This window comes from Myotis nattereri (genome assembly GCF_964212035.1).
Source record: "Myotis nattereri genome assembly, chromosome: 5".
Lineage (NCBI taxonomy): Eukaryota > Metazoa > Chordata > Mammalia > Chiroptera > Vespertilionidae > Myotis > Myotis nattereri.
The window spans coordinates 34,325,586-34,346,126 of NC_138080.1; the positions used below are offsets into that span (position 1 = coordinate 34,325,586).

At 45.3% G+C, this 20,541-nt stretch overlaps 1 protein-coding gene across 1 annotated transcript in view; it reads right to left on the reverse strand.

Annotated features, from left to right (window-relative positions):
* Window positions 1–20,541, reverse strand: part of NUGGC (nuclear GTPase, germinal center associated) — a gene marked incomplete at its 5' end in the record, with an annotated part of 41,183 nt that overhangs the window by 8,672 nt on the left and 11,970 nt on the right. Inside the window, 7 exons of the mRNA XM_081093487.1 lie at window positions 1,168–1,325; window positions 5,423–5,587; window positions 10,430–10,563; window positions 12,006–12,111; window positions 15,233–15,322; window positions 15,604–15,622; window positions 17,040–17,215. Coding sequence (XP_080949613.1) covers window positions 1,168–1,325; window positions 5,423–5,587; window positions 10,430–10,563; window positions 12,006–12,111; window positions 15,233–15,322; window positions 15,604–15,622; window positions 17,040–17,215 — 848 coding nt within the window. The remainder of the gene's footprint in view (window positions 1–1,167; window positions 1,326–5,422; window positions 5,588–10,429; window positions 10,564–12,005; window positions 12,112–15,232; window positions 15,323–15,603; window positions 15,623–17,039; window positions 17,216–20,541) is intronic.

The following is a 20,541-nucleotide window of genomic DNA, read 5'->3' on the forward strand; positions in this document are numbered from 1 at the left end:
TTTGTTCACCAGTGAAAAGACAGAAACCACCCAGCCAGTGTTGCTCAGTGATTAAGAGTTGACCTATGAACCAGGAGGTCACGGTTCAATTCCTGGTCAGGGCACATGCCTGGGTTGCAGGCTCAGTCCCCAGTGTGGGGCGAGCAGGAGGCAGCCAATCAATGATTCCCTCTCATCAATGTTTCTCTCTCTCCTTCCCGAACCCTTCCTCTCTCTTAAACCGATAAAAATATATTAAAAAGAAAAAGACAGAGGGTTATTGGGAGGATGCGAGGATATAACACACCCAAAATGCTTAGCATGGTTCCTGGTACATTTCTGTTGCTCCCTCTCAGCTGGCTAAAGCAGAGGACCAATACTGGGCCACAGCTCGGGGAGAGATCAGAAAGGCCAGTTGGAGGCAGGGGGAATGTCTTGAAAGCCATTCTAAGGAATTTGGTGGGATGGGGTGGGGTGGGGTGGGGTGGGGTGGATATACGAGAAATAGTATGATCCCAAAAGAGTTCAAAGGAAGGTGGGGGTGGCGAAGGGGCGCACTGAGTAAGAATCAAGCGAAGCTGGAATGGTGCGAGCAGGTGGTGAACCTGGTGAAATGCTAGAGGCAAAGGCGGGAGGCTGGGGACAGGTTGGAAGTTTAGGAAATGATGTTTCTGTGGATGGCGAGAAGGATTGGCGGTCAAGGAAGAATGGAAGGAGGGGACGCGTGAAGGCACACCCCCCTCCCACGCCACGTTGGGGAGCATGCAGGATGGGAGCAAACGGAGTCCTCCGTGAGTCACTTCTCTTTTTTGCATTCAGGGAAATTTATGGAGGCCGTGTGTTTGCTTAACTCCACGCTGTCCAACCAAAATACCCTATCCTGGGCTTGGATCCATAAGAAAGTTTATCCCCTGCTGCATGTGTGAGATATTTGAAAAAATAATGGGAATCATAACATTAGTCTGAAGGCAACATCTCCATCTGCGCTCCAGGTCACCACGGGGAATTTTTGAAGTAAAGCAAACCAGGAAGGCTTTTGTGTTTGGCCAAAGAGTACACTTTCCTCCTCGAGTTGCAAGCGACTCTTTACACTTCCAAATCCGAAGCACAAATTCTTAAAGACGAGACTCTGGCCCAACATTCTTCAGATGTTTGTTCACAGAGGAATATGAGGAAAAGATCTTTTACCTAAAAATGCCTCCAAAAACAGGATCAATCTGGTCATAGATGGGCTGAGTGATGGCTTCATTCAGATCTATTCTTGCCAGAGTCCTGGAGGCATAGATGCCGTTTTTCAGGCAAACAGCCTTCAGAGTTTGGTGAAAACCTTGGTTGCCTCTACTCCTCTAGGTAAACAAACAACACGTTAGTAGAGTTAGTGGGCATTAACCAGACAAGCACAGGATCAGAACTGCATTGCCTTTGGCCAAAGGCTATTACCAAGAATCACAGTAGCAGCAACATAATCTTTTAACTCATGACTAAGCTAGACAGAGAGGGTAGCAGTCGTGTCTTAAGTCAGTGGGGTGCCCTGTCCTGGGTTTGCAAAGCGCCCTGTAGTCACTGTGCTCACAGCTCTTCTCATACAGTGTTGCATTTGTCTGTTTATTCATTAGGCTTCTCTACTGGACCATCAGCCCGCTGAGATCAGGCACAGTGTGTCTCATCTAATACCCTGATGTCCTTGCCATCTGGCAAGGGCATAAGGAGTGCTTGGTAAATATTTGTTAAATGAGCAGTTATTAAATGAAAATGTGCTACGACCCTACTGGGAGTATCTGTTTCAGGTTTTTGCAAGTATAGTCCAAGTTGGGCTTTTTTAAAATACTTTTTGTTAAATATTTAATGAAATGCAATTTGATTTATGTATTGTTGCAATATTTTTTCCCAGAGAAATAAGTTCACAAATCAGAGGGGAAAATATCATGAAGCTAGAGTTATAAGAGACATTGATAAATTTTAGCCAGATGGTGATCCTTAATAAAGAGAATAAAAACACATTGACTCTGCCCTGGGCGGGTAGCTCAGCTGGTTGGAGGGTCATCCCATATACCAAAAGGTTGTGGGTTTGATTCCTGGTCAGGGCACATACCTCGGTTTGGGGTTCAATCCCCAGTCAGGGCATGCATGGGAGGCAACCAATCCCTCTTTCTTTCTCACATTGATGTTTCTCTCTCTCTCTCTCTCTCTCTCTCTCTCTCTCTCTCTCTCTCTCTCTCTCTTCCTCTCTTTCTAAAATCAATAAAAGCCTATCTCGGATGAGGATCTTAAATAATAATAATACATTTGCACTAACCAAAATTTCAGTAGTGGGCTTTGGATCATTATTCAATGATATATGTTTTAAGGGAATATCTTTCAAGTGAATGGCTGTGTAGCATGATACAACTGGCATCATTCTAACCATCTATCTATCTATGTATGTATCTATCTAACTATCTATCTATCTTATTAGTCGTCCCTTTTCACTTATACTATAACATGAGCATTTCCTTAATTCATTGTACATACTTAGAAAAAAATCATTTTAATAACCACATAATACATCCTATGGACATATCATAGTTCATTTTACTATTCTCTTGTTATTAGACATTTGGGTTATTTTACTATGTTACATAATGACATGAGGTTAACCTATAAATGTTTGCCCAAACTTCTGATCACAAAGGCAAGTTGCTATCAAATAGGAACACCTAGGGTATGCTGATAGTCACAGAGAAAGAAGCTGATGAAAGGGGACAATTCATGGGATGAGGACCTGGTGACGACTGACGATGGCGAACACGCTCCTTCCTTTCACAAGCAAATTGTCTCTTACCTATCTCTTGCTATGAAACCAATGACCCCAAACTTGGCGGCTTAAAACAACAATAAACATCTCTCCTCTCTCACAGATTCTGTGGGTCAGGAATTCAGATTGGCGTTGGCTGGCTGGTGTTTCACAGTTCGCTCGGTGGCCAGGCTGTGCGGCCAAGGTTAAAGCGCAGATAAGTGCCACCAGAGAAGAGACCAGTGCAGGATTCAAGGTCACGGAGGTCAGATAACATGCACACCAGGCTCAAGTGGTGCAGTGTTTACTTACAGCAAGAGGAGGGGACGTGTGCGCAAGATCCAGCCAGCCTCTGGCAGTACCTGGGTCCCCCAAAGCCAGCGGATCCACTCCCCAGCCGATGCAGGTGCTATAGTTGCACGCAGCCCACTTTGTGCTGCAGCAGAAGATCCCACCCTCTCCCACGGTTCAGAAATACAGAAAACGGGGGCTTGCCTGAGGGCCTCTGATGCCTGCCCTAAGCAGAACAAAGGAGTGCACACTGAGCACGAAATGGAAAGATATCCCCACACAAGCAGAGAAGCCCAGCACAGGCTGGGAGGGTCTTTATCTCTTGGTAGAAAGCGTTCCAGGCCCAAGGCCCATTCTTATGTGGCCAAGTGAGTGTCCAAAGGCTGCATGTACTACGGGCCTTTCCCAACGCCAGCCAGTCTGTCTCAGGGCTTCTCTGTGAGGTTCCGTCAGGTGTCGCCTGGGATTATGGTCACCTGTCTGGGGCTAGAGAATCTGCTTCCACGGACGCTCACGACAGGGCGGGGAAGGTGGTGCTGGCTGTGGGTGAGGACCTCGGCCCCTGTCCACACGGGCCTCTCCACACAGCTGCTTGGCTTCAGCACAGGGAGGCTGGCTCCCTCCGAGCGAGTGATCCAAGACACCAGCGTGGAAGCCTCAGCGGCCCTTGGTGACCGAGCCTCAGAGGTCACACACTGTCCCTTCGGCAGCACCCTGCTGCCCACAGAGGCCGGCTCTGTCTGCGTCAGTGAGGGGGAGACTCCCCAGGGCGTGAATACCGGGGTGAGGCTCCCGCGGCCATCTCGGAGGCTGCCGATCAGTCACCAATGAGCACTCTCCATGGTCAAATCCATGGCCTTTTTATCACCCCGATTTCCCTGAGGAGCATCTAACACTCTGCTTAACAACCGATGTGTGATCTTTCCTGCTTAGTTTTCTTATTAGAAAACTAGGGGCCCGGTACACAAAATTCGTGCACTGGGTGTGTGTGTGTGTGTCGGGTGTCCCTCAGCCCAGCCTGCCCCCTCTCACATACTGGGAGCCCTCAGGCGTTGACCTCCATCACCCTCCAATCGCAGGATCGGCCCCTTGCCCAGGCCTGACGCCTCCGCCAGAGGTGTCAGGCTTGGACAGGGGACCCCCATCTCCCCCCGATCACTGCCTCTGGCCCCCGCCCAGGCCTGAGGCCTCTGGCCCAGGAATCATGCCTGGGCAGGGGACCCCCATTTCCCTCTGATCGCTTGCTCCACCCCCCACCCAAGCCTGACGCCTCTGACCCAGGCTTCAGGCTTGGGCAAGGGGACCATCATATCCCTCCAATCCCCAGCTCCGCACCTCACCCAGGCCTGATGCCTCTGGCCCAGGCATCAGGCCTGGGCAGGGGACACCCAGCCCCCCGCCCAGGCCTGATGCCTCAGCCAGAGGAGTTGACCCTCATCACCCTCCGATCACCAATCACCGGATCGGCCCCTTGACCAGGCCTGAGGCCTCTGGCAGAGGTGTCAGGCCTGGGCAGGGGACCCCCAGCTCCCCGCGGTTGCAGGCTCCACCTCTGCCCAGGCCTAATGCCTCTGGCCTAGGCGTCTGGCCTGGGCAGTGGGGACCTGCAGCTGCAGTGGCCCCACGATCGTGGGCTCCGCTTTAGGCCCAGGCAAGGGACCCCTAGCTCCTGGGACTGCCAGCTTCGACCGTGCCCAGCTCCCATCGCTGGCTCCACCCCTACTTCCTGCTATCACTGGCCAGGGCGGCAAAGGCGCCTGATTCTCCGATCATGGCTGGGGGGCAGGGCAAAGGCGGCCGCCTTTGCCCTGCCCCCCAGCTCTTAGCTCCCCCCTGGGTTTCTGATCACTGTCAGTGGCAGGGGGCTTCTTCCTGCTTTCCCTTTCGCCTCCCTGCATTGTGCCTACATATGCAAATTAACCGCCATCTTGTTGGCAGTTACTGCCAATCTTAGTTGGCAGTTAACTGCCAATCTTAGTTGGCATTTAATTTGCATATAGCCCTGATTAGCCAATGAAAACAGTATCGCCGTACGCCAATTACCATTTTTCTCTTTTATTAGTGTAGATAAGAACACGCTTTACATTACAAATAAGTACAAAAAATAAGAATATGAGCATTCCACGATTTCCCCTTCTCCTACAACTTCTCAGACTCATCTTTCTCTGCCCCCTCGCCTGGGTCCTTTTTATTCTGCTCCCTAAACGTGGCCTTTGTTTGAGGTTATAGTGTATCATTGTCCTTCTCTCTATTCTTCAATACCTTGCACTCCTATAGGTCCGAGTATCAATTCTCTGCAGGTGACTACCAAGTCCTGACCTTGGGGATCAGGCAGACGTCACCAGACACCACAGGTTTTCCCTGGGAAGGGTCACTCACCACCAGACAGGCCCCGAGGATCCGTCGGTAGGAAGTCCTGGCATTTCTGACCCCTTCTTGCAGAGGCCGGGAGATGTGGGCAAAGCACTGGTCGATGGCCTTCTCCAGCAGCTGTATTTTCTCTTCCACAAATCTCCGCAGGCCACTCAGGTGCAAGTGTTCGCTCTAGGGACAGGGTCATAAGGAGCATGAGGCCACCCCCACCCTCGAGGCACTTTCTCCTCACACACTGCTCCCTTTAAGCATGGTTCAGCCTGAGCAAACCACCCACAGCTGACTTCTCCCTATCATCCAGTGAATGAACTTCCTTAAGCTTTGAGGGACTTTGGAGAATAGAACAACTGTATGCCTCCTGCAACTTACCTTAGGTGTACAATCCACCAGGCTATGTGGGGGAGCAACTATTGCAATAAAAACCCAATTGTTACTAAAACAAACTTTTCCAGTGACATCTGAATCAACACACATTGAATGAGCTTTGACTTTGCACAGAGCAGTTTCGGAGGCTGGTGTTTCTCAAACTTTAATGTGCAAACAAATCCCCAGGCGAATTTGTTCAAGTCCGAGGGCTGGGGCTTTTCTATTTCTAAAACCCGCAGGGGAGGCGGATCTTCTGGGCCCTGGACCACACTTTGAATAACAAAGCTACAGGACCCAAAATAAGGCTCCGTCCCTTCTTCAAAGGAGAATACAGTGTAGTGAGGGAGGAAAATATCTATTCAAGTAATAAAAGGGAGGGGCCACCAGGGACAGCCGTGGACTTTAGGTTCAAACTGGGAACCGTAGTGTCTGTTCCCTGTGTGAGAACCTTGGGGGATGTGCAGCAGGCAGAAGCCACACTCTTTACTTGGCACTTAAGGCCCTTCAGAGCCAAACATGCCATTACTTTTGTGACCTCATGCCTTTGCGCATGCTGTTCCCACCTTCTCATCCTTCCAGACAAAGCTCAACAGTCACTTCCCATGCGATGCCTTCCCTGACTCCCCCAGGCAGAGTTGGGGCTCTCTTTCCCACGTTCCCTGCATTTCAGACATCCCTTTGCCACAGCATTCCTCCTGCTGTGCAACGTCTCTCTCATCCCACGTCTCCTTCCCTGGACTAGGAACTTGCTGAAGGGAGAGACTACGTCATTCGTGTTTGTTTATTCCAAGGCTAGGCACAGAGAGCGCAGTCCAGAAACATTTATAGAGTGAATGAGTAGCATGGAGAACTATGGATAATGTAGGTTTATAGATTCTATTCCAAACTTGATGGAAGAAATCGCTCTTGAATTGATGTGTGACCTTAACAGATGACTTAGCTTCTCTGCATCTCGATTGTACCGTCTTTGAAATAAGTAGATGGGGCTGAATGATCCTGAAAACAGCCTCAAACTCCCGTACTCTGTGAGTCTTAGAGTTGATGAGCCTTCGAGTTTAAGGACACTATTTAGCTTTAGGCATGCGTTGGGGATTTTTGTGGTTTCACTGGTAAGAATTCTATAAGCCATACTTTTATTTTTTTCTCTGGTGTCCTCTAGATTCTTTTGAATTTGTGGCTGGTGATCAAAATGAAATAAGAGCGAGGTCATGAAAAGAAAATCTATGGGCAGGATTCTCAGGAAGTCTCACTCTCACCAAATCCCTGTTGGGGGAAAAAATGATAAGAAAGGGAAGGGCTGAAGATTTAAGAACAGTAAAAAAAAGGGGGGCTGGCAACTACTTTGAGTAAATGCAGGACTCATTTGACACTGAGACATCATAACCAACTTCCTGACTCTTTAAAAATAATGAGTAGAACTCTGTTCATTTAAAATCACTAACTGCCCAAACTCTAATTCTGTTTTTGTTTTGAGGCACAATCTTAAAAAATGATCAATCACATATATTTTTAGGTTTGATATTTTTAAGAATGCAAAGGAACTGACAAAACCCTTGCCTTCCAACTTTCCATCAAAAATTAAGGCTGAGACCAATATCTGAGGCCAAAGAATTTTGAAGAAAGCTGCTGGCAACTCCCTCTAAAAGGTTATCACGGAAGTGCCAACCCACCCCTCCTCTGTGTTTTCTGTGGCCTGGAGTCTGGTTGCGAGGATGGGACTGAGCCGCTACAAGGGCCGCACCTCCGCATCAGCGGAGAAGAGCGTGTGGGGCTGGCACTGCGAGTCTGATTGCAAAATGCCTCGTCCGTGTGTTTGTAAAATAAACCAACCACACACAGCACCACGTCTGATTGGTTTTCCATCAGCACTTCCAAAAGCAATCTTATCCTGGGCAGGGAGGCAACTTTCACCCTGAAGAACTTTTTCGGGAAGGTAGAAGGTTAAACCTTTCCCCAGTATTTCAGAGGACAAAAGTCAAATTGGAAAATCTCAGATTCCAGGAGGGTCTCCCCCCCGCCCCCCCCCCCCCCCCCCCGCCACACACACACAGAACTAGACCAAAACAAAGCATAAGAAGTGTGATCTTTTTTAAAAAATAGACAGTGTATCTTGCCCTATAGTTCACTTGTATATAGAATTTTAAAAACGTGGACATTTGACCAAAACTGCGTAGACCAGTGGTCGGCAAACTCATTAGTCAACAGAGCCAAATATCAACAGTACAATGATTGAAATCTCCTTTGAGAGCCAAATTTTTTAAACTTAAACTATATAGGTAGGTACATTGTTATTAACTTATTTAGGGTACTCCTAAGGCTTAGGAAGAGCCACACTCAAGGGGCCAGAATGCCCCATGTGGCTCGTGAGCCGCAGTTTGCCGACCACTGGCGTAGACCATCTGCAGTTGGCATTGCTTACTTTTCACATTGAAGTCAGGTCTCCATTATCTGCCTCTCCTTGCCATTCCCAGGGCCATCCCAGGCTCACTGTCCCTTATTCTCAGGACCTTGAACTCTCATCGAGCCCTACGGGTCCACTTTCTCTACCCCTTTCCTGCTCTGCATATCAGCAAGGCAGACAACTTGTAGAAATCTGGTGGTGAAAGCAAGTGTGGAAATAAACACCAACCAGAGGGGAACACAGGAAGCCTACTTATCAGAGGTTGCTATGGCCAGGCAGTCAGCCGCCGTCACTTGTGTGTGGCAGAGACTCAAAGGCAGGTGGTGGAAAGGCTTCGGGTGGGTCCTGATCGGAGGCCAAGGGCCTGGGAAGCTGTAGGTGGGCTAACAGGAGTGGGGGTCCTGTGTGACTCAGTAGAGTGTGTACTTGGCCTTCTCCAGTTGGTCCTAAAATGGTTGCATGGATAAAGATGAGGGAAGCTGTCGTTATTCATTAAGGTCGGGCCATTTTGGGGTCAATTGTTACAGAAGTTATTGTTTAGCTTCTTGGATTGTTACAAGAGATAGTAGTCTGACTTCCTACAAGTCTAACTGACAGCATGCTGGCTTCCTGAGCTGTTCCTTGTCAATAAGGGGTTGGTTTCCTAAACAGGTTGCTGCAGGCTGTGGGTCAGAATTTTTTCTTTATACAGTTGACCCTTGAACAATATGGAGTTAGGGGAGCTGGCCCCTGTGCAGCCGAAAATCCGCTTTCGACTCTACTAAACTACTAATGGCCTGCTGTTGACCTGAAGCCTTACCGATAACATAAAGTCAATTAGTCTTATAATAAATTAAGCAAGGAAAAAGAAAATCCTATCTAATAATAGACAAACATGGTAATTGACTGTACCTTTGCTACATCTCCCATTGACTAATCAGCGCAATATGCAAATTAACCACCAACAAAGATGGCGGTTAATTTGCATACGTAGGCTCCAAGTGGTGGAGCGAAGCCTGATGGCCCGGGGCCGGCAGAACAGCGAAGCCTGACGTTTCCGGGGCCGGCTCGGGTCAGAACTCGGCCAGAGCAAAGGTCTGGGCCCCGGGTGCCAGAGGCAAACCGGTGCCAGCAGCCATGGGGAAGGAAGGCCTATTGCACAAATCTCTTCGTGCAACAGGCCTCTAGTGTTATTAATAAAATAATAAGGAAAATACATTTACAGCACTACATGTATTTATTGAAAAAAATCACATCTAAGGAGACACGTGTAGTTTAAACCTTTGTTTTTCAAGGGTCAAGTGTATATGACTGTCTCTTTGTAAGTCATTTCTTCCCAAGGAAGAAATGCAATTGGTGCTTGATTCCAGCAACAGCTGTTTCTCCCAAACTCTCTTACGTCTCTACTTTTGCAGCTTATCCCTCTTATTTTATGTTAAAAAACAAAACACCCAGCAAAAAGATAAACTTGTTCATTACTATGAGAAAAGTAATTCTAACTGGTTATTGGGAAGGCCTGCATTCTAGCATTCTAACTGCGAAGGTAAATATCTGAGATCTTTGCTGAAAGTCCCCCTTGCTTCCCTTCCTCTCACGCATTTGCTGCCTGCGTTTGAGGGTCTGACCGCACCAGGGCATGACGGGACTCCACAGACAGATACAAACTTGGAGGACTGTGTGCATACCCACGCCTCTGCAGGATAACCAAGACCTGTCTGCATTCCACTAGATTTACAGCGGTTCTCAACCTGTGGGTCGCGACCCCTTTGGCGGTCGAACGACCCTTTCCCAGGGGTCACCTAAGACCATCCTGCATATCAGATATTTACATTACGATTCATAACAGTAGCAACATTACAGTTATGAAGTAGCAACGAAAATAATTTTATGGTTGGGTGACAACATGAGGAACTGTATTTAAAGGGCCAGAAGGTTGAGAACCACTGCACTAGAAGTAAATAAACCACTCCTGCCATCGCTAAACACATTCCATCTTATGCAAGTCTCAGGAAAGGGGAAAGTAGCCACTGACTATTTTTACTTTTTCCTCTTAGTCCTTTTGTCCTAGGGAAAATGCTCTTTCTTTTTTTACTCAAATGTTATCATTTTAACCCTCTCATTATCTTTTTCTCCTCTTCAGAGTCTCTGAGCTTAGTATCTTCCTTTGATATGGAAAGAAAAATAATATCATGATTTCCTAACTTTGCAAAAGGGAATGTTCTGCCCAGGGCGGGAGGCTGAGATGACAGCCCAAGTGGCGTCCGTACCGGCAGGTTTTCCGTGCAGTTGAAACTGTCTGTGAGGAGCAGCAGGCCAAAGGCTTCTGTAACGTACTTGGTCACCATCCTCCTCTTCTTCTCCAAGAGCCTTCTCCTGATATATTCTCTTAACTTGGGGATTTCTGGGATTCACAGGCAGCACAAACAATTTTATAAGGCCAGAGTTCACAGTAACTAGAGTTCATCAAAATGAACAGATCTGGGTGGCAGTCTGAGTTAACTACTGTTGAGGTCCTATGTGGGCTGGGAGCCCCCTAAACCAGCCTTTCTGAGGACCTTCTTCCCAGATCTGGGATCAGCAGTAATGATGGTAAATTGGCAATGACGACTATCGATTTTTTATAGCAGTATGAAACAAACTGTGTAGAAAAGTGTAAGTTGGTTTAAAAAAACTGACACTTCCCTCTGGATGAGTACTTACTTGAATCATGAAACCAAAGTGCTCACATGTTAGAGTCTCAGCTCTTCAGTCCCCCTAGATCAGTGATGGCGGACCTTTTGAGCTCGGCGTGGCAGCGTTTTGAAAAACCCTAACTTAACTCTGGTGCCGTGTCACATATAGAAATTTTTTGATATTTGCAACCATAGTAAAACAAAGACTTATATTTTTGATATTTTATATATTTAAATGCCACTTAACAAAGAAAAATCAACCAAAAAAAATGAGTTCGCGTGTCAGAGGTGACATAGGTTCACCATCACTGCCCTAGATTTTTCTATCTATAACACATAACTTTTAATATCAAAGTAGTTAGGGCTAAGACCTTCTGATGACTGGGATTCCAGATTGGAAACTTACCTTAGCCCTAACCCTTTGTTAGTCAGAAGATGACAGATGTCACTCTACTGTTTTCTCCATTATTCCTTTAAGTGGACATTTTCCTATACTACTTCTTGTATGTGCCCGGCTGGTTATTTCTTTTATCCTTGTTTAAGCAGTTCCCCAATTTCTGGGACCATGTCACACCCTCTGCTCCTTAACTCATCCATGTCTAGTGACATGCATGCACATTTTAAGCCATTGTAAGCTCAGATCAGTGTCAAGCTCAGATCCTGCCTCCTCGCCATTTTCACTGAGAATTCCAGTCACACAGATCCCCAGGTTCTCTGAACTTTTACTGTACTCATAGCACTACTGAACTAAGCCTTGTTTTCACTTCGATTTTTGCAAAATCCAGGCATGGTAGCTCCTAGATTTTAAGTTGTATGAAAAAAGGGGCCATGTCTTCTACTTTTCCCGCCCACAGATGAAACATACAATAGATACTCAGGCAATTTTCTAAGACCTATAGGTGGGCGCATGAAGAATCTCAAGCCAAATACTAACCGGATCACTGACCTTTACCAACTTGGGGTAAGATTTGGAGGAGAGGGGAATTGTGGTCTCAAGGCACCACCACAAAGCAGTGAAACAAACATATTTGTTAATAGGTACAGAAACTGGTAAACTGGAAGTATGGCACCAACAGTTCTAGGGTGGGAAATTCAGAGCACCAAACTTAATCTTGAGAATTTTAGCGATTGAGTGTTTTTTTTTGTGTGTTTTTGTTTTTGTTTTAATTACCAGTTTCCTCTTCAGTGAGGAGAGCCTGCCACCAGTACTCCTGGGCGCTGACGGTGTACACCAGATTGGAAGCTTCCAGAACCTTGGAGTCAGCCGGCAATTTTCTCTGAAGTAAGAGAGGCAGAGAAGAGACAGAATAACTCACTCATGGCAAAGAAAACAAGGCAGGCCTCATGAGAGCCTTCAGCAGATTTCAGCTCATTCACTTTCGGTTCTATGCGAGCCCCATAAGGAACAGACAACATTCTGTGTCAGGTGTTCCTATCTGCCTACATCTCACAAGGTCAGAAGTTGTTCAGAAATTGCTGCACAGAAACTATTGTCTTGGGAGTTAAAATGGTAATTCTAAAAGGAAATGCAGAGAGAAAATAATTCAAAAGTATGTTTAAATGTTCAAAGAGGGGAAAGTGCCAGGATTCTTTTTGGAAAAAGAAGCACAACCCTGGAAAAGGCAGTGATGTGCTGGAGGCAGCTTGTACCAGCTCTGAGAGCCAACTGTACATACACAGCTCTCCCCAGCTCTGCCTTCAGCGGCATCACACTGATAGGTTGAAACTAGCAATGGTGGGAGTATTTACACCATGGGAATTGGCAAACATTACAAACCACCACCCCCTTTTAAAAATAGAGCTGATTGCTAAATACTTCTCATCACAATACAAAACTGGAAAAAGGTTCTATAAAAGTGCAAGTTTTTGAGCTGGGTGATTAGTGAGTTATCATACACATTTAAGTACATGTATGAAATAATGCTTAAGCAAATTTCTTAAACGTCAAGAAATTAAGAATCCGGTGAGAAAAATTTTTATGATGAGAAAAACATCATCACAGACAAATCATACTAGAATTATGTATAAATGTTGTCCCATCATCTTTCATTTATCTCACCCGAAAGAGAAAAACCATAAAGAATGTGTGTATGGTTATCTGGGGGTGGTAGAAAAGAGTAGAGAGTTGTCAATCTTTTTGAGGCAAAGATAAGAAAGAGCTGAGTAAGTCGTCCCTTGGCAGAGGGGAGAATCCACACCTCTGGCAAGCTGTCAGCCCATGGAGTCAAGGTTGCGCTAGAGCTGTGGGCTAAGCTTACAGGAGCCCCGTCCACTCGAGTAGTAGTTGTGTGACAGTAAAGGAGAGACACCCAGGAGAAGAGTAGGTTTTCTTTACAGGTGTGCTAAAGCAAAAGCAAAATGCTGTATAATAGCCAATACAAGTAGCATGCCTGAGAAAGTCAAAACCCAGCTCTCTCTTACTTGCCAAATACCTGTGGATTGACCTCCCTATATCTCTTGAATGTATCTCCTCTATTCCTATAGTGACTACTTATTTCAGACTCTTAACTAACCCTCACAAATGGTCTGTCTACATACAATCTTCATACAACCTTCTCCCCACCCTTCCATTCACCATATTGCTGAGAAAACAGTCTTTCTACAACGCATAGCACAGTTGAACCTTGAAGAACATGGGTTTGAACTTTGCGGGTCTGCTTATACTTGGATTTTTTTTCAATTGACCTCAATTCAAACCCACATTTTTAAGGGTCTCCTCACTTTGGGAATCTGTGTATGCAGAGGGCTAACTGTGGTTATACACATATTATTTGACTGCACAGGAGGTCGGTACCCCTAACTCCCACACGTTCAAGGACAACTGTATTTCTAAACACTTCTCTATAAATGTACTCTCCAGGGTCTGTAATTTTTCTTACAATATTTTTTCTTAGTTTTTATAATAAAAAAATAAGCATGGACATCTATGTGAATGACTCCTTTATGGTCAACCTCTGTCTCATATTTTCTATAATTAAAATTAAATTTGCTCCAAATGAAAACATGAAGTGCAGGTAATTCACAATAATTCAAACGGAAATAAAGTGGTTGGAGAATGATGGCATCACCTAGCTATCAGTAGGGTAGGTGTTCAGACCTCAAAAGAACTTGTACTGTAATCGTCAGAACCATAGTCACCCCACAGGCTGATGTATTGCGACCACACCCTATTTTGCATACACACCAATTTGCCACATTCATGAGTAATAAATATAGTTTTTACTTGTGCATTGAAACATTTTATGTTTCTATTTCCAGAAACAATACAATTAGGTACTCATAAAGTGCATATTTTTTAATGTCACAAAAACGATTAAAGAGAATAAGAACAGCTTTACTGAATTATTGCCTCGTTAAAACCAGCATTCAAGAATGACTTGTTAGAAGGCATTGGCTTAAGTATGAGGTCTGATTATTCTAAATTAGAAACAAAAGCTTTGAAATTTTCAATTCCACATTGCGCTTCAGACATTTTCTGCATGGATGTAATTGAAGTCGAAATACAGAAAGCAGTTAAATATCGAAGTGGACATAAGGCCATATGTTTTTACTATTAAACCCAGCACTGAAGATTTCATTTCAGCAAAACCATATCATCTATCACATTATACTAACTCAGATATTGTCGTTTTGTTTATATTTTATCTGAAAATTGGTTTCAGTTTTATAGTTGTGTAAGACTTGATAGTAAGGAGTTTTATGTGTGTACTAGTACTTATTTCAGTGACAGACAATAAAAATAATTTAAGAAAACACTAAGAGTCCCACAGACAATTACACAAGCCTGGAAGATAGAGCTCAGGCCTTACCCCCCAACACCCATGCATATACTTTTTGCTGAGCTCTTTGAAACTACTTACATTGAGTTCACAGGCTTTTGCAATCATGTTCTTCCCTCCATCTCAAACGCTCTTTCTCCTACTTCTTCCCGTTACTGAAGATACTGGTTCTTTAAAATTCAGCTCACGAAGCTGAGCGTTTTCCCTGAACCTCTACCCAACACCACCTCCCTGACTGCCAATGTGATTGAGCATTCTCCTTCTGTATTCCCACACGCCCCATGCATTGCTCTAGCCAAGCACACCTTCACTGTATGATGATCCCTACTTTTACCTGCACGTATTTCTCAGCAGACCGTATGCTGATTCAATGCTTCCAACAATCATAAGAGGTAGATATTGTTATTTCCCATTTTCCAAATGAGAAAATGGAGATTCAGAGAGGCGTAGTAATTTGCCTAAGGTCACAAAGTTATCAATTAATAGAACTAAGTTAAGTCCAAACTGTCTACGCCAAAACTTTGGTCCTTGCTACTGCCCAAGACCAAGTAGACATTTGTTTCTCAAAATCTGAGTGGTTGAAACGCAGAAAAATATGTAGGGAAATCCATTAACTCACCTTTAGTTTTTCCTTGAGAATTCTATTCCTTTGTAGTTTTATCATTTCATTTCTTTCTAAAACAGCTTCTCGCTGACTTTGAATAGCTTGCTAGATTGTGAAGGGAAACAGAAGCATGGCAAAGAATACACAATTATCAAGAGTGATGATGTGCAAGATGCATGTTTTATTAGCAGATCTTCATTTGGCCCAGACAAATGTGCATGTATTTAAATTATATAATATTAATCACCAAAGGTATTATTTAAAAATAACTAGTCCATACATATGTCCAAGATATTTACATTAAATGTGTGCAATTTTGGGGTATATCAATTATATCTTAGTAGAGCTTTAAAAATTAAAAATAAAAATAACTGGTTCATACTTACATTTCCCACTTTCCTTTCCCTGAAATGAAATTAGAAAATTGTAACCATTACTTAACTCATTATGTGTCACAGCAGTCTTCTGACTTTCCCCAAAAGCAGCAGATACTGTCATGACTATGCCTTTGCCTAAGCGCTTTCTTCAGCCCAAGTGCTCTCTCTTCTGATCCACTACCAGTGTCCATTTGGAAAAAAAAAAAGTGTCTTTATTTCTCAATGTGTTGTCATCGGTGGAATTTTCTGTGACTCACCCCCCTGACCCAATCAAAATGCCTCTCTCTCTCTCTCTCTCTCTCTCTCTCTCTCTCTCTCTCTCTCTCTCTCCTCCCACAGTACTTTGCTTGTCTCTCTCCCCTAAACTTTAACCCACTTTTTAGACAGTGACCTTGGTGACAAGGCAATATGCATCTCTGAATTCAGGGCCCCCATCACTGTGTTAAAAAAACATTTAATCAATTAGATTGATTTAGGTTTAGTTTTAGAGTTGGCAATGGCAAGGGATAGCTTTATATATTGTTCTGTGGTAGGGGTTGAGCAAGAAGCTAGGTGGAGAAGCCTTGACCTATTTCTTCACTGAGGAAGTTTTCTATGCTTAAATTCCTGGAGACACCAAACTCAAGTTACAGAGGGTGTGGGTGAAATGGAGGAGGTGACAGGTAAAGAAGCTTTTGTTAGAGCAGAGAAGCATCAACAAAGTTATATCCCTGGACCGTATGTCCACATACCCAGCACAGCCCAATGTATACTGCTTTATACCTGCTGATCCTTTGTAATAGCTAATATACCCCTTTCACTTTCAAAGTGTCCCAATGTGGAAGATATGTTATAGTCTTCCTAGCTGTGTGTGTGTCGGGGGGGGGGGGGCGGGGGGCAGAGATCTACATGGAAATCAACATAAATCAACATCTACTAAACTCTAAATACTTATCTTTCATTGTTGTTGTTGGAATATAATATGTAAGAATGCTTTTATTTTTGGCCAAAGTTCTAAAACTTTGAGAACTTTGTTCCAAATGGGTTTTTAAAATCTCAGGAATAGACAAATCTGAAAACAGAATCTGACACTTCAGTGCTGCACCATGCCAGAGAATATTCTAGAAAGTGCCTACTAGCTGTGGCAGCATCTCCATATTCCATCTTTGGGGCCCAGGCAGGACCATCACACCACACTCGCGAGGGGCACCCCGGAACTATGGAGAGAATAGCCTGTTGGGTGTTGAGCAGCTACTCTGGAAGAGGGGCCACTGTGGTTCAGATTCCTGAGCCAGTTCACTCAAGGGTCCTGACGTCCCAGCAAGTCCCCTAGACTTCTCTTGCATCCCCAACAGTCACTTCCCTGAGTACACAATGCCCACCACATCCTAAAGTCAAAGCTCCGTCATCCCTGTAGTCAGGACCCATGAAGGAAAGCCCACCTCCCGACAAGTCCAGCATGGTACCTTAGGTATTCCGCCAGGTGGAGTTTGTCGGTCTTGGTGACCACCAGGGCAACGTCCCTGCAGAAACCCCGCTGGCAGGCTTTGATGCTCTCATTCAGAAGGTCTTCATGGGCTCTCCCTCCAGACACCCTCTCAATGTCACTGATCACCCAGATCACTGAGCATTTATCAATGGTCTGTGAAGCATGACCACAATGTAATCAAGAACATAAACGGTGTAACGGTTGTAGAGGACATGATTCCTTAATGTGTCATTTATGTCCTCCATGCTCTGCCTCTATCTCTCCCTCTCTCTATCCCAATTCTCGCCCCCTCCCCCGCCCCCCGCCACCACACTCTCTATGCTCCAGCCATGCTGAGCTTCCTTCAGTTTCTCAGATGTAATTCTGTCACCTCTCAGGGTTTTTGCACTTGCCACAGCCTCTTTTTGACCTCCACTTGCCCTTTAAGAATCTGCTAAGAGCTTCCTAAAGATGGGTTGGCCACCCCTCCTCTGCATCCGACAGCACCCGGACTTCCCTGCCACAACACCTCTCAGGCAGAGTTGCTGTACAGGGTTGGCTCTCTGCACCTTCCCCCGTCCAGATTGTGAGGTACCTGATGGGAAGGGGCTGTACCGTTCAGCTTGGAATCCACCTCACCTCAAGCACAGTGTGTGGCTATAGCGGAGGCTTCCTAGAGGTTGGTGGCATTAGTGATTGATGGAATTCAAGAAGTCAGATCTCAATGGCCAGATCCTTCACTGGCTTGATGGCCTTAGTTGTCCTCTAGAGGAAATTATTGTTTTTCCAGAACGAGTTCTGGTCATGAATCTACCCCAAAACTATCATCCTTTTGGTGTTTGACTGTCCCTGAATACTCAGCACCCTGCCATCATGTGTTAGCTGGGAGCCAGGAACTGTATGAGTCAAGTTACAAAAGTCAATGAACATGAAATTACAACTAATGACTAACAGCACAAATATTGCTCTTATCACATAAGCAACTTCCATGTGATGAGTAATTGTGTGTTGCCTTGTGATGTTTGTCTTACTGTATTGCTTCACTTGTCTTCTCTCTTCCTAAAAATGAAAAGCTGGTCCAACTCAGCAATGAAGTTTGTTTGTGGTTCTTTAGAACAGCTCTTTGCACATAAAGGTACGACAAGTTTGTGACTTGCTAATTAAGTCATTATGTTTGCTTTATACCAGTAGCTCTTAACTGGTGATGATTTTGTACCCCAGAAGACATTTGGCAATGTCTGGATACCTTTTCAACTGTTATGACATGGGGACACTGGAGGGCGGAGGTCAGGGATGCTGCTAAACATCCTACAATGCCCAGGTCAGCACCTTCAACTGAGAATTTTCTGCCCAAAATGTCAATAGTGCTGAGGCTGAGAAACCTTGATCTAGATTCATGGGGTTCAAACTTGTATTTTAGCAGTGGAGCCTTTTTCAAATGAAATCTTACAAAGAATTCCAATTGGGGCCCTAGCTGGTTTGGCTCAGTGGATAGAGTGTCAGCCTGCGGACCGAAGGGTCCCAGGTTCGATTCCGTCAAGGGCACATGCCTGGGTTGCAGGCTCGATCCCCAGTAGGGAGCGTGCAAGAGGCGGCCGATCAATGATTCTCTGTCATCATTGATGTTTCTATCTCTCTCTCCCTCTCCCTTCCTCCCTGAGATTAATAAAAATATATTTAAAAAAGAAAAAAAGAGTTCCAGTTGGGGATGGAAGGTTTGGAGCCCCAACCTGGTCAGAACCCCCCACCTCTGTCCATGAATCTTTTGGTTTCATGGGTCATTGTTTTAAAATCATCAATCTCTATAATAAGACAAACTTTACTGTTTGTAGAGAAGACAATAGGCCTGAGAGGCAAAGGACCAGCATAAGGACACCCATGGGTCTGAATCTCCTCCCTGTGTGGATGAACTCACATCTACGTTGGGGGGAAAAATGCTCCCTCCCACTTCCCAAATTATAATCAACTTCAGGAAGGCTTCAGGCTATTCAGGCAGGTTGTGAAAGATCCTAGAATATCAGGCTGCAAGCTCTTCAAGGGCAAGTCCTTTTTCACCTTTATAGTGTGAAAATTAATAATAAAATAATAAAAACTCATTTAAAATGGAGTCCGGCCAAAACCGGTTTGGCTCAGTGGATAGAGCGTCGGCCTGCGGACTGAAAGGTCCCAGGTTCGATTCCGGTCAAGGGCATGTACCTGGGTTGCGGGCATATCCCCAGTAGGAGATGTGCAGGAGGCAGCTGATTGATGTTTCTCTCTCATCGATGTTTCTGACTCTCTGTCTCTCTCCCTTCCTCTCTGTGAAAGGTCGGTAAAATATATTTGAAAAAAAAAAAAAAATGGAGTCCGGCCGAAACCGGTTTGGCTCAGTGGATAGAGTGTCGGCCTGCGGACTGAAAGGTCCCAGGTTCGATTCCGGTCAAGGGCATGTACCTTGGCTGCGGGCACATCCCCAGTGAGGAGTGTGCAGGAGGCAGCTGGTCGATGTTTCTCTCTCATCGATGTTTCTAACTCTCTATCTCTCTCCTTTCCTCTCTGTAAAAACTCAATAAAATATTTTTTAAAAAAAAAAAATCTATAAAATGGAGTCCGTAGGATAGAAGAGAGAACTCTTACACTCATCACTCAGCACACACTACTGACCTCCACAGGAAATGACTTACCCTGCATCTCTAACAGGAAGTGACACCACCTCTCTGCCTCCTTGCCCAGTAACAGGCCGTCTTATGGGAGACGGCCATAACTCAGTCAATAAAAGGTCACTATACTCTGAACTCTCAGTTTACTTCCAATGGACTCTTTATTTACTACAGCTCCTCCCAAGACCATAAAAGAGCATTCTTCTCCTTTGTTTCTCTGGACTTCTGTGTTGTTCACCATTAGACTGAATGTCCCGAATTGCAATTCTTTATTGTTCCTGAATCAACCCATTTTGCTGGAAAAATATCTGGCTGGCTGTTTGTTAAAGGTCAACAATTTTCCCGGGGTCCTGGTAAACTACGGGTACTCAACAAATGTTTATTCACGTGAGAAGAGGACTGCAACCAGAAGGTGGCAGTGGTTACATTTCAGGCCCTCCACAATGCCCCTACCTGCCAGGATTTGGTCAAGTTAGCATTGAAGAGGACACCAAAAAGCTTGTCTCTAAGGAGTGACTGGACCTGGGAGTGGGTGGGATGGCACCTCTGCCACCCCATCTCCCTCCCTCCTGGAGTTGAGAATGGGCCTCGGAGAGTTCAGGTGACATGTCTAAGGTCTCAGGACTTCTAGGTGTCAGAACAGGGAGGTCTGGGTGCACAATTGTTTTCATTTAGGGAAGGCAAGCTGGCAGCTGGAGAGATGGGGCAGGGGTGTTGGCTCTGTTCTCCCTGGAAAGAAGGAAGTCTTTAGTAACTTCTTGTGAGAGGAGATCGCAAAACCACAAGAATGCAGGGGAGCCAAGGCCAAGCAGAGCACGCTGGGAACCATCCCTTCGCTTCAGCCGGACCTCCTCAGAGCCG